At 47.2% G+C, this 14,052-nt stretch overlaps 1 protein-coding gene across 2 annotated transcripts in view; it reads left to right on the top strand.

Moving 5' to 3' along the window:
* The first annotated feature begins 879 nt into the window (after positions 1–879).
* Positions 880–14,052, top strand: part of LOC309336197 (LIM homeobox transcription factor 1-alpha-like) — an 89,921-nt gene continuing 76,748 nt past the window's right edge. The window contains exons 1-2 of one of the 2 annotated variants that reach the window (XM_081851778.1): positions 880–908; positions 11,217–11,303. In XM_081851778.1, the coding sequence (XP_081707904.1) occupies positions 11,246–11,303 (58 nt within the window). In that variant the 5' untranslated portion in view covers positions 880–908; positions 11,217–11,245. Of the gene's footprint in view, positions 909–11,216; positions 11,304–13,712; positions 13,873–14,052 lie in introns of those variants that run through there. The other variant, XM_081851777.1, reaches the window with a different exon arrangement.

Genomic DNA, 14,052 nt, shown 5'->3' with positions numbered 1-14,052 from the left:
TGAGAGGCAGCGACTAGTCCAAGGTCACCCAGCAAGTTCCATAGATGAACACTGGCCTTCCAAGTGCTAGTCCAATGCTTTCACCACTGCACCATGAAGGAAAGGAAATAACTCTGTGTGCGATCAGGAGGCACAGCTCCAGGTACCAGAATTTTCCACCATATTGGTTTCCTCCTAGTCATAAAAACAATACCTCCACCTGTCAGAATATCAAAGCGAGAACAATACTAAACTAATGGGCTTGTGCCTTGTAGGGGGCAACCACCCCCACTCAGCCAGGGGGCTCCCAGAGTGACCTTGGGCCAGGCCCTGCATCTCAGCCTAACCCACTCTGCAGGGTTGTTGTGGGGGTTAAAGGAGGATGCAGAGAACCGCGTGTGCCACCTGGAGCTCCTTGGAGAAAAGGCTGGGATACAAATGCAATTAATACAATAAAATAATAGAACAGTCTTTACTTGTTTGAAACGGTCCCCGCTGAGGATGGAAGCCTAGTCCTTAAACTGTGCCTGCTGATTCCAAACACACCGGGCAGCCGGAAAGGGAATATTTATCCCTGCTCTCCAAGGGACTTACTCCTAAGTAAGCGTCCACTGCTCTTCAGCCTGAAGCAGCAAGGGGCGGCTTTGAAGGACTGCCCTCCCTTCCTGATTCCTAGGAATGACAAGTAGCGCGGGGGGGGGGCAGGTTCAAGTGGGTGGAGGTCGCCCATACATCCCTCCTGGCGCGCCCCTGGATGTGTCTGGAGTATTCACTTTCATTTCCACCCCCCTTGCAAGCTTTAGACAATAGGGGGGGACCCCCACCCCATCATCTTCCCCCTCCCCCTCCTCCCCTCCTCCCTCTCCTCCTCTCCTTCGCAGCCGAAGGCAGAGCGGACGAGCAGAGAGGGAAACCAGCGCCGGAACCGGGTAGGTCGCGCGTTTGGCCGAGATCGAGAGCTTCGCGTCCGGGTGGGGGCTCCGAAATACGGAAAGCCGGGGGGGGGGCAGAAAGAGAGAGGATCTCCCGCGGTTTCGCCTCCAGGCTGTTCCTCGCTTCCCTCCCCCCCCCCCCGCCACTGGAGCGGTTCCTTACGAGAGAGCCTTGGAAATCTTTCCCTAAGAACGGGGCGAGGGTTCGAGTCGCGTCGCCGGCCTGCTCATTTAGAAGAGCAGTGGGGGGGGGGATTGATCTGGCTTCCACCCCTAAACTAAGTCCTCACCCACCCCAGAGTGTGCACAGGCTCTGGGTCTCTCCCCGCCACCTCCCAAGGGGGACCCCTTCCACGATCGACGGGAAGTTTTCTTAAGGCTGGGCGCACCTTTCGTTGAAAGGGGATCCCGCTGAACCGTGCGCGCCTCCTCTCCTAGCGCAGGATCTCGGGGTGATCCAAAGCGGCTGACTGGCAAGAGGCTCCAGGCAGAGGAGCGCGCGCCGGCAGAATTCGCTGTGGGACTCACCGCCACAAGGTCCGGCGACAGCCACGCACAAGCTCGGGTGGCTTTTAGAGGACTGATTCGTGGAGTATGAGGCGTCTCGTCGGCTGCTATTCAGCATGGCTTATAGGCTGTCGCCAGGGTCAGAGGCCGCGCTCCCTGAGTTGCAGGCGGGGCAGGGGGAGGCAGCAGCAGGAAGGGGCTTTTGCGCTGGGCTCTTGCCCGCGGTGAGCTGCCCAGAGGCGCCTGGTTGGGCTCTGCGACGCTGCGCTAGACGGACCTTTGGGCCTCTTCTTCTGTGCGGCGGTTATGGAGTTTGGGGCGTCCTATTTGGCAGGGTGGGCGCGGGGAGGCAGGGGAGAGTTGCAGCACAATCCTAAGCACGCTTCCTCGGAAGGAAACCCTGCACTTTTCAGTGGGACTTTTTCTCGAGGAAGCGCGCCAAGGAACGCAGCCTTCCCGACCTGTCCATTTAGCGAATTTGGCTCGCTTAGGCTTGGTTGGGATTTCACATTAAGTTTGCCTTCCATCCAGGTGAGCATCAACTTCCAAGCAAGGGGCACCATCTACCCCAAAGCTTGACGCGTCCCAAGTCCCGGTTTCGGTTTCAAGGGGTCGGGGAGGCGAGCGCTTCAGCCTCTCGTCTGGCAAAGCACGAGGACGTGGGAAATGCTTCCGTTCGGGTGGATCGTGCCCCTGGTTTGGGACGGAAAGGGGTCGGCTGGAGTGGACTCAGCCTGCTGAGAAGCTGCGGGGAAGGAGGACTGAGTACCATCCGCATGAGGTCGAGACTACTTGGGGAATGAAATCGAGAGGGAGAGAGAGAGAGAGAGAGATGGGACTTGCTTTTCACTGCTTAAAGAGTCCTAGCGAAGGGCACTCCTCCTCCTCACTTCCCAGACGCTTCTTGCCAAAGCAAAAACCGCGCTGTCTTGGGGTGGGGGGTCTATATACATACGATATATCATATATGTGACAAAGATCGGTATGTGACCGTCAGAGGAGCAACTGTGCATTGGCAGAAGTCTCTTTCAGTGAGTTTCTGTTTGCAACCGGGACAAATATTATTCCAGGGGCACGAATCGCAGACTTCTATTTATATCGCTGGATGCATTGATTTGTCCTAAAGTCATTCTCGCAAATAACGCAAGCATTTCGATATATAGTATACCGTTTGTTTGTTTGTGTGTGTGTGTGTGTGTGTGTGTTGTTGCGTGACTTGCTTGCGTGTCGCTACTGTTCTGACGGACCGGCTACTAAGCTGCCCGTGTCTTTAGGTAAGGAAGGTGAGACTTGGCGCTACGACCCTTCAGTCATCATCCAAAGAGTTCTGCTGGCGCAAGGGTGTGAGAGAGAAATCGGATATATTATAAACGATGAAAAATACCGTATAGCAGCGCGCGCACGTGTGTTTGCATAGCTGTGCCCTATTTTCTATGGCAGGGCGCTTCTCCACGTTCCTTCGCTTCCTGGGTTGGTCGGTCCCTGGATGCGCATCCGGACAAACAGGGAAGTTGCAGCGCGCCAGACTCCTTGTCGGACGGGCTCCTGCGATGTCGGCTATAGTTCTTTTAACTTAGATTTGAGGCGCATGTTAAGGACCAGTTGCGCATCCTCGCGTTCAGTTTATATCGCTCAGACAAACCCTGAACTCCTCGAGGTTGAGGACTCTGCGTGCGCTTCGACTTACGACTTCCTCGCTGCGTCGCCAAATAGGACCCTAGTAAAGTTATGTACCATGCAAAATACATACTGCTATGCCTTTATGACGCACCTTCTAGAGTGCTGGTAAAAACAAAATCAGGGCACGATCCAGCCAAATTTATGCTTGCTCCTAAGCATACTTGCCTCGGAGTAAGTCCCAGAGAACTCGGCGGTGCTTTTTTCGGCTTATGCACAGCCAGCTGCACGACCCGGAGGCATTTTAAAAATCTAAAAAATCTCCTTGAAATAACTGAGAATGGCCTGGCTATTATGATTTCATATTTGAAGAAGCATAGGCGGGTTCACATATATCACCTATTGTTCACACAGCGTCCGCGTCAACGGGCTTTCATAGCGTCCCAACATGCAAAAAGAAGGGTTCTCCTGCAGCGAGAAGCCCACGCTCGGCGCGCGTAAAAATTGGGTAGCTTCAATATGTAGATAAAAGTTTGCTACGATTTCCTAGTATTCTATAGGGAATGTTATGTCTCAAGCCCCATCGATATTGTCTCTGGAAGATACAGTGATCGAAAAGGAATTTATTTTCAAGAGACATCTCAATTCTAAACACATTGTTTTACTTGTAAGTAAACTCTAGTCAAGTGTGATATTTTAAAAGCCACCCACTCTTTCCGGCCTCCGCCCCTCCCTTGATAAACTTGTAGGCAGATTCCAGAACAACACATTATGCGAGTCTGCTCCGGGGAGAACAATTGTGAAGACCTGCGCGGCGATCTGATACGTACTTACCTGCGAGTAAACCCCGAACCCAATGGGATTTACATCTGGTAAAACATGCAAATACTTATCCTGTTAACCGTTTTGTTGTGTGATCTGAGTTCTGGAAGTCTTAAAGTCATCAGGCGGCTATTGAGATAAATGGAATTTACTTGCAACTAAATGTAAATGATCGGCTCGTTAGACTTATTAAAACTTAATAACCTCGGTGTTAGACGCAATTGAAATCCATCAGCCTTGTGCGAAATATATTTAGCATCCGGATGTGTAGCAGCTTAAAGCAGTGTCGCCATTGATGCACAGCTGTCAACTTTTCCCTTTTTTTAAGGGAAATTCCCTTATTCCGAATAGGATTCCTCGCAAAAAAAGGGAAAAGTTGACAGCTATGCATTGATGCCTTTTGACTCCGCTGGGTTTAAAAATATACAATGGTTTTAGAGTGCATTGGTCAATTAATTTTGGCAAGCCGGTAGGAAAGTCGACAGGTCAAGGTTTTGAATGTGATCTTTGAATGAAAAGCGGTATATAAATTTAATAAACTGTTATTGTTTTTCTTATTATTAATTTATTTGCTTGTTCTTGTATTTTGCATGAAGTTTTAATTTATTGTAATTATCTTTTGCTTGCTGTTGTGTTCTATATAAATGTTTGTAAAGTGAAATTTAGTTATTTGTATCTTACAAGAAACTCAAGGTTCTCCTCCTCCATTTTATCCTCGCGCGATCACATCAATCCTGTGAGATAGTTTAGGCGGAGAGATGGAGACTGTCCCAAAGTCACCCGGTGAGCTCCATGGCCCAATGGAGATTTGAACCCAGATCACACACCCCCGCACCCGCTTCAATGCACCACGCTAACCACTGCACTAAGCTATTTTATTTTTGCTTCCTCCACCTCTGGAGCCTTTGCTGAAAGGCGATTTTATAAATGTGAAAAATATCTATATATACAAAGGTGGGGGGGGATCAGTATTTTCCTTTAGGTTCATTGTGGGCACGGACAGTTTGAAAACAACAACGTGCTTTATGTAGCGTAGACAGACCCACAAATGTATTAGTCTTTTAAGGTGCCACTTTAAGCATTATATTTTTCACAGCATGTCTTAAGTTAAGGTTGTCGAATCTGAACTGTTACTTAAAAAAAATAAACGAGAACCGTCAGCCCTTTCGAGGAAATACATAAAAATGTTGAAATGCCGCATCTCAAAATAATAACCTACAAAGTGTAACCCGCGTCGAAGCACAGAAGTAACTTTTAAAACCCAAAACAAACATCGGATTCAAAAAGTTGGTGCTTAACACAACGTATAAAGCGGGCTGGATAACTAATACAAAATGAAAAGGAACCTAGCGGCAATTTCCCCCTATTCATGACAGAAAATGCCCATCTAATTGAAATGTACGACGCAACCTGTCTAGTGTCAACGTCTACTCAGAAGTAAGACCCACTGAGTTCAGGAGAAGTTACTTTTAAAGTAAGCGTGTATATATAAATATGACCTCAGCCTCAGAAAAACTGGAGAGAAGACGAGAGAGGAAACAGAGGAAAGCTTCTCGTTTTCCTAAAGACTCACAAACGCAACAATTAATGTTCAAGATCTCGCATCGCTTCCCTTTGGCCGAAGCGCCTGTTAGCGCAAAAGCCTTTGGGGGGGGCGAATAGAGCACAGAGTTGTTCCAATTATTGCTGGTTGGGTTTGCTGGGGAGGGTGGAATTTCCCAAGCCCCTTTCCAAATAATATACACTTTAAAAACAGGCGGACCAAAGAGAGAGGGGGAGATTAAATTGCGCCCCAAAGTCGAGCATTGATGAGACCCGGGCAGCAGCGCCTCGGCCGCCGCCAGTCTCGGAATTCGACTCCTCGCCGCCTCGGAGGAGAGACGCTCGTGGAAACGCGGCTTCTCGCCCGGAGCGAGACATCTCTTCTGCTTGGTCCGGGCAGGCGCCGGGCCATCGCGGCGAGTCGGCGGAATGCAAGAGCCTTCCTTGGCCGTCCCACTCCTCCCCCCCCCGCCCGCCTCCCCTTCTAGCTTCCTCCCTCTCGAAATGGAAAAAAAAGGAGTCAGGATCCGGACAGGTGGGCGGGGGCAGGCGGGGGTCCCACAGGTCGAAGCGGCAGGCGAGCGGCCCTAGATCACAGTTTCTTTCATCACTACCAAGGTACCTGCCCCGGACACCCGCCCCCACCCGCCCCGTTCTCTGTGTCCCAGTCCGTTTTCCAACTCCTCCTCTGCCTGTTCCTGAGACACCTTGGTCCCCACAGCTCTTGCTTCTTCCTGTCCAAAGCAGAGGAGGAGCAAAGTGGGATACCCTACCAGGTACTGAATGACAGGTAGAAGTAGCTGGTCAACAGAATCTGATGATATAAGTATATTTACTGAGAAGTAAACCCGCAGAGGATTATAGTCTAAGGGCACAATCCTAACCAGGCCTATTTGATAAAAAAGGCGGGAAAGGGTTTTGTTTTGTTTTAATTTGGACTGCAAATGGAGAGAGACCTTTTGTTCTTGTCTCCATGCAGTAGACTTAAAGTCGGGATGGAGAAACAGTGGCTGGCCAGATGTTTCTGGACTCCAGCACCCATCATCGCTGACCTTTGGTCCTGCTGGTGCAATAGCGTCTAAAGGGTCACAGGCTCCTGACCCCTCAGCTATAGGTTCCCATGTTGGCTGCTGCAATTAAGGCATTCCCTACTTCTAGCATCTCTCTAAATTGGGGTGTTAAGAGCTACTAGTTGCACTCCTGAACTTTTCTCCCATTGGCCCTGCCAATGATATCTATGCACACTGCTTAATTGCGGAAGTGATTTCTAGGGACTAGGCAGTGAGCAGGAATGACAATGGCAAAATCTGGAGCCCCCCACCCTGCCATGTTTCCCATGCCCTGCTCTTAGTCTTAGAGCAGGAATTTGCAGCTTGAGTGCTGGGATTAACTACTCCTGAGAGTAATGAGAATTAAGAACATCAGTGAGGAATAAGCTAATCAAATTAGGAGAAACTCCTGTAAGCAGCTCCACTCACAGAGAAGGCCGCCCCACGGTATCTCTGTGTGATTTACTGTTCAGGCCAGTCTCCTTCCAGTTAGGCTCTGTGGTCCTTTCCCTGCATCAGGTGTCACACAGGAACTTCCAATCATTCCCAGCACAGAGACCCAGGGGATGTCCCTCATTTCTCAGAAGCTAGAGAACCTGATCTAGGGAAAGGACCCCCCCCCCCCTTTGGAAGGTTTGCCCTATGACCAGATCAGATGGTTGTGCTCTTATTTCCCCAGTCATCTATCCACATAGTCACAGCCTGGCACTCACAACGTAGTGCATCTCCTGCTTCTAATGGAGACACCAGCAATCCTCACCTACAACTCCAGCCTGACTGGGCAACTTCTCCTATAGCCTGATGGCTCACCTTGGCTTACTTTCATTTGTCATAGACGGAAGCAGTTTTGTCTTAGAGGCTTTGGTGTGGCCATGGGTGTCCAGACCTTAACCCTCAGATAGAATCCACTTTGAATGCCTTAAAACACTGGGCATGTGCAGAGTGTCACCTTCCCCTTCCTGCTGATGGCTGACTAAATTCAGCTCCTTCACACGTGGGGTTAGGGGACTGATTTTCAGGCAGGCTGAAATCCCAGCAGCATTCCACTTTTAGAATAGCTTCATATTGTTATGTGCCACCCCAATTAGCATTTATTAATTTCTAGGGTTTAGCGCCCCCCCCCCCCGCCACACCTATAACAATATTTTCATTTTGGCAGCCCTTATTCCTGTGCCATTCGCTGTGGCTGACATTTTGAAGAGGCTGCAATGTTAGGAAGGGAAGAACAAGAGCATGGATAAAGAAGATATTGTGTAACGCTAAATTCATTTGTTAGGTCTGTTTTACTTCCTTGGTTTTACCTCAGAAAGCCTGATTTATGCCCTTATCTCTTACCTACCAGATTGTCATTTGCTTTTGCATCCCACTCTCAGTAATTCCCAAGGCTGTAAAGTAGGCCATTATAATAATTAGGGTTCCCAACTTTTCAACTAGCTCCTGTAGCTATGTTTTTAATAGCAGCTCAGTCTGTGGAAATGAGCAGGTAATATGTTTCTCTTTGCTCTGAAAATCATCTCCAGCTAGTTCCTGCTGATCAAGCTACTGTTGGCACACCTAAAAAGGTTGTCTGAAAAGTTGACAAATAATCTAATTATAACCTCATATTACCATTTATTGCACCAGACACACACCTTAGGCTAGGAGAAAGTAGCTTGCTTGGTAAAGGTAAAGGTAAAGGTAAAGGTAAAGGTAAAGGTAAAGGTAAAGGTAAAGGTAAAGGTAAAGGTAAAGGTAAAGGTAAAGGTAAAGGTAAAGGGACTATTAGGTCCAGTCATGGCCAACTCTGGGGTTGCGGCGCTCATCTCGCTTTATTGGCCGAGGGAGCCGGCATACAGCTTCTGGATCATGTGGCCAGCATGACTGAGCCGCTTCTGGCAAACCAGAGCAGCGCACGGAAACGCCGTTTACCTTCCTAACAGAGGGGTACCTATTTATCTACTTGCACTTTGACATGCTTTCGAACTGCTAGGTTGGCAGGAGTGCGGACTGAGCAATGGGAGCTCACCCCGTTGCGGGGATTTGAACCGCCGACCTTCTGATCGGCAAGTCCTAGGCTGTGTGGTTTAACCCACAGCGCCACCCGTGTCCCTAGCTTGCTTAAGGCCATCTATTAAAGAAGGAAATGCCTCTGAGTTTGTGCAGAATGCCTTTCTCTCCCTAATGAAGAATCACAGTTAGCATTCACACATCTGGCATGAGCAGGAACCATTTCTAGGTATGAACCCACAACACGTATCTGTTTTAAGAAGCTAAAGACAGATCTCAGGTCCCAGAAGTCATGTAACTAGTCTTTCTGGCAAATGTTTGTGGAGATGCAGTGGGTAGCTTCATGTGCTGAAGAACTAGAACAGTCTGGCAAGTGCATTGCTCAAATCTCCCCTTGGCCATAAACTCACAAACTTACATATTTATGTGCAAAGCTACTCAGAGGTAAGGCCCACTTTATTCTGTGGGACTTCCTCCCAAGTGGGTGGGTATACTCAATCTCCTTGAGTGGCCATTCACTATCTCTCAGCCACAATCAAAAATATGGGGATAAGAATTCACAGGAAAGTTACAAGGACTATTGACGTATTTTTATTTGTTGGTATATTTCTGACCTTTCTATATTCCCCATCAACTAAGTCCTCTGGGTGGTTTACAAAATATTAAAAATAAGTTTTAAAAATACAAACTAAAAATAAAAAATAAACCAATATCTCTATATTGCCAGCATAAAACTAACACAAGCAGAATATAAACCAATACAGTGGTACCTCGGGTTACATATGCTTCAGGTTACATACGCTTCAGGTTACAGACTCCACTAACCCAGAAATAGTACCTCAGGTTAAGAACTTTGCTTCAGGATGAGAACAGAAATCGTGCAGCGGCGGCAGCAGGAGGCCCCATTAGCTAAAGTGGTGCTTCAGGTTAAGAACAGTTTCAATTTAGAACAGACCTCCAGAACGAATTAAGTTCTTAACCTGAAGTACCACTGTATAAAACTAGTCTAAAAACCAGCAAGGGAAAAAATAGTAACTGGCATATTAAAAGGCACGAGTGGGGAGCGGGGGAGGACCATAACGGAGGCACCAGGTGAGCCTTTCTGGGGAAGGCATTCTATAATTGGGGCACCGCTATGCAGTGGTACATCTGGAGCTGGACCTCTGGGCTGAAATCCAGAGCCCACAGTCCAGAGGGTGGCAAATGGCAGGGGGAGCAGCAGCAAACAGGCACAAAACCAGCATCCAAGCTGTCATGAGCATACCATGGCCCAGTGAGGCTGATTTGGGGGGCCATAGCATCTTTTTTTCTTTTCTTTTTTGTAAGCCAGAGATGGGGGGGCTGGCCAGGTATGTACATGGTTACATATATTTTTTAGTTTCCCCCCATTAAGGATAGCATTTTCTATAATAAAATGATGTATAAAGGTAAAGGTAAAGGTACCCCTGACCATTAGGTTCAGTTGCAGACGACTCTGGGGTTGCTGCGCTCATCTCGCTTTACTGGCCGAGGGAGCCGACATACAGCTTCCGGGTCATGTGGCCAGCAGGACTAAGCCGCTCCTGGCAAACCAGAGCAGCACACAGAAACGCCATTTACCTTCCCACCGGAGCGGTACCTATTTATCTACTTGCACTTGACGTGCTTTGAAACTCCTAGGTGGGCAGGAGCTGGGACCAAACAACAGGAGCTCACCCCGTCGTGGGGATTTGAACCGTCGACCTTCTGATCAGCAAGCCCTAGGCTCTGTGGTTTAGACCACAGCGCCATCCGTGTCCCTAAAATGATGTATATTCCCAAGTAAATATGCACAACTCTAATTTATTCCTTTAGTCTAAAAGATGGTGCTGTTAAGTGAGTTTAAAATGGGAAACTGCATAAGCTCAGAGAGTATTCATATTTTATCAGGGTTGGCAAACCATTGAGGGGGGGGGGTCTAATCATACCAGGAATATAGGAGCAGTTACAAAGCATGGGGTAACTGGGGTAAGGGAAAAAATAAATGTTAATTATGTACTGAAATAATACAAAGGAGGACCCCAGAAGTCCACGAAGCCTAGCATCTAAAACCATCAATTTGTGCATCAGTGCCACCACCCCAAAGGCCCTGTCCCCATGCCCACACACCACCAGGCAGGGGAACCTCAAGGAGGGCCTCTGGTGAAAGTCTTGAGTATGTATATGCAAGAGATAATCCTTCAGGTAACTTGCTTAGGGCTTCATTTAAACATTGGAGGGCTCAGAAAAGAACTGGAAATGTAGATGATGAAGCCTGGGTGTGATCATATCTACCAACAGATGGAGTCGGGGGGGGGCATAGCTGGTCTGCTCTTGTGCTTTTAAGGTGCAGAAGTCAGCAGGTGATGCTTTTCAGAGCACAGTGATTAATACTACCTACAGTTAATATTGATGGCTGATAGCACAGAAGCAGCAGCCGCTGAAACAGTTGGCAACCCTACAGTGAGATGGCGTACATGGGGAGCTGTAAACACTCTTGTGTGCCATCAGAGGCACAGACGTCCCACTGCCAGAAAAAATTAAAAATAGCAGCCCCACTCCCAAAGCCAGAACAGTATCCAAGAAAATACACTGAGAGTACCTAGCCCTTTTTGGAGTTACTTTGTTGGCAAGCACTTGAGAAGGCAGAAGTTGGATCTATGCAGAGCAAGAATTCCCAGTTCTCCTTCATCCTGCTTGAGTCCAGCTGCTGCCTGCCAGCCTCCCTTGCCCTTATTTCTCTCTCTTTTTTATGACTAACTAAGTCTCTCCTCCTCCATGGCAGGTCCATCCTATGCTTGCCAGACCTGGAAGATGAAGACGGAAGAGGCTCCATCTTGTCTCCAGCAGGCCACGCCCGTCCTGGGCTATGGTGAGTTTCTGATCTAGGGAAGCGTGTGTGCAGCTCCACAGGTGGGGGGCAAATGCCCCACAATCCAGTGGTCTTGGCTGAATGTCTGCAGTGATACTCAGGCTCCAAGTAAGTGCTAGACGGGCCCTAGTATAGCATCAGCTTCAGAAAATCTTTCTTGGTTCTCTAGACTCTGGTTAAGGGAACAACAACAACCCAGACTAGGACGCCCTTTGCTAATCTAGAAGCAAACCTGCTACTTAATGTGAATTAAAGTTCACTGATGCAAAATGCAGAAAGGTTATTTTTGAAAAGCAACGTCAGGACAGTGAACTTGAGTATATGTAGCATTCTCCTTAGATGTACAGTATTATGCTGACTGTTTTGTGCAAACACACACACACACACACACATTGTTTTATCGCACTTTTGAATTGTTTTCATGAAATTATTTTTCATTGCCTTGAGGAATTTAGCACCTTATATATAGAGAATCTACTATTATAATTAATACTCAGCAAACACATGACCACAGTAGAAATACAATGCCTATAACAAATTCAAAAAAAGAAATGTCAAGAAATGAAATGTGTAACCTTAATGACGCTTTTAGACCCATAAGGACAATAAAATACCAGTGGTGAATGTAATTATGTTTATAATGGATAACAACACAGGCTGTTTCTCACTGACATCCTGATATAACCTGCTCATTAACGTCTAAGTTTACATAAGCCAGGATTTTTTAAAGGCAATAGATGGGTTTTCTTATTTCAAATGGCGTAGTCCTACACAGTTTCCTAAGTTCCTGCTGGCACAACCAACACGTTTCAATGTTTTTCTCAATAATCATGATGGCTAAAAGTATTCTGAGGATGGGGAAACATCAGCATTCTGAAAACCATAGCTTGACTTTTGGAGCACTTCTAATTCCTTTGGAAAACAAAAGTGGTGCATTTACATTGATTTGTTGTTGTTTAGTTGTTTAGTCGTGTCCGACTCTTCGTGACCCCATGGACCAGAGCACGCCAGGCACTCCTGTCTTCCACTGCCTCCCGTAGTTTGGTCAAACTCATGCTGGTAGCTTCGAGAACACTGTCCAACCATCTCGTCCTCTGTCGTCCCCTTCTCCTTGTGCCCTCCATCTTTCCCAGCATCAGGGTCTTTCCCAGGGAGTCTTCTCATGAGGTGGACAGTATTGGAGCCTCAAGCTTCAGGATCTGTCCTTCCAGTGAGCACCCAGGGCTGATTTCCTTCAGAATGGATAGGTTTGATCTTCTTGCAGTCCATGGGACTCTCAAGAGTCTCTTCCAGCACCATAATTCAAAAGCATCAATTATTCGGCGATCAGCCTTCTTTATGGTCCAGCTCTCACTTCCATACATCACTACTGGGAAAACCATAGCTTTAACTATACGGACCTTTGTCGGCAAGGTGATGTCTCTGCTTTTTAAGATGCTATCTAGGTTTGTCATTGCTTTTCTCCCAAGAAGCAGGCTATCGCCATCTGCAGTGATCATGGAACCCAAAAAAGTAAAATATCTCACTGCCTCCATTTCTTCCCCTTCTATTTGCCAGGAGGTGATGGGACCAGTGGCCATGATCTTAGTTTTTTTGATGTTGAGTTGCAGAGCATATTTTGCGCTCTCCTCTTTCACCCTCATTAAGAGGTTTTAATTCCTCCTCATTTTCTGCCATCAAGGTTGTGTCATCTGCATATCTGAGGTTGTTGATATTTCTTCCTGCAATCTTATGATGAATTCTGCATAAAAGTTACCTAAATAAGCAGGGAGACAATATACAGCCTTGTCATACTCCTTCCCCAATTTACCGTACATTGATATTAATTTAGACTGATATCTTGTGCTAAATAACAAGGATCTCCTAGCACCTCTCCTGCCAGATACTGCTTCTGTTCTATATTGGATAACAAGGTCTTTTATAATGTTGAGGAGTTATGGGGAAAATGCAATTCATGCATCCTTTATTGTCCCCCATTCTTAACAGTACAGGAACGCTGACATTTCCACTCTCATGTGCAAAATATACAGCAGAGGGCAACTACCCCCATGCAGCCTATGCATCTTTACTCTGAAGTGGGGCTTACTCCTGAGTAAGTGTGCACAGGACTCCAGCTCATATTGCAAGCTTGGCTTGCCTATGCAAGCACTGATGAAGTCTGGGGGAAAATATATCCCTCTCAGTAACTTTCATACAAACAAACTGAAGCAAATAATGCACGGAAGGGAGTACAGAGACCTTTGAAATGGCATCTCTGGGACAATTATGCCAGAGAGTTTCCACTAAAGCAGCAAACCTCGGCATTTTGCCGTTAAATAAACTGGAGTAATGCTGCATAGGAGAGGGTTGTTTTCTTGAGCTCAAACCAGCTCCATTTCTTTATGACTTTTAATTTCAGTATCATTATAGGCATGTGCAGGTGGAAGATGTGGGTGTAAAGGCAATGAGAAGAACGAGAACAAAAGTCCTTGCTCCCAGATATTACATTGGCCCCCTACCTGCCCTGATTGTGTGTGTGTGTTCAGCATGCCAATCCAAGGAAGAGAGATCTGCTGCAAGTGCTGCCCAAGTGAGCCTGCAAGGAATTGTAAAGGCCCTTTTAGTATAACTGGTGGTGATACTTGGGTTGTGCTGGAATCCCAAGCTCTTGATTCACTGCAACTTGAATTGTTTTATGAAATTGATGTGTGTGGAGAAATCAGAAGTCTAGAAATGGAGACGGGGACTGATATAATGCAAAGGAAAACAG

This window comes from Podarcis erhardii (genome assembly GCF_964252035.2).
Source record: "Podarcis erhardii genome assembly, chromosome: 2".
NCBI lineage: Eukaryota > Metazoa > Chordata > Lepidosauria > Squamata > Lacertidae > Podarcis > Podarcis erhardii.
The sequence above is the reverse complement of the archived record's forward strand: the minus strand, read 5'-3'. Positions and strand labels throughout refer to the sequence as shown.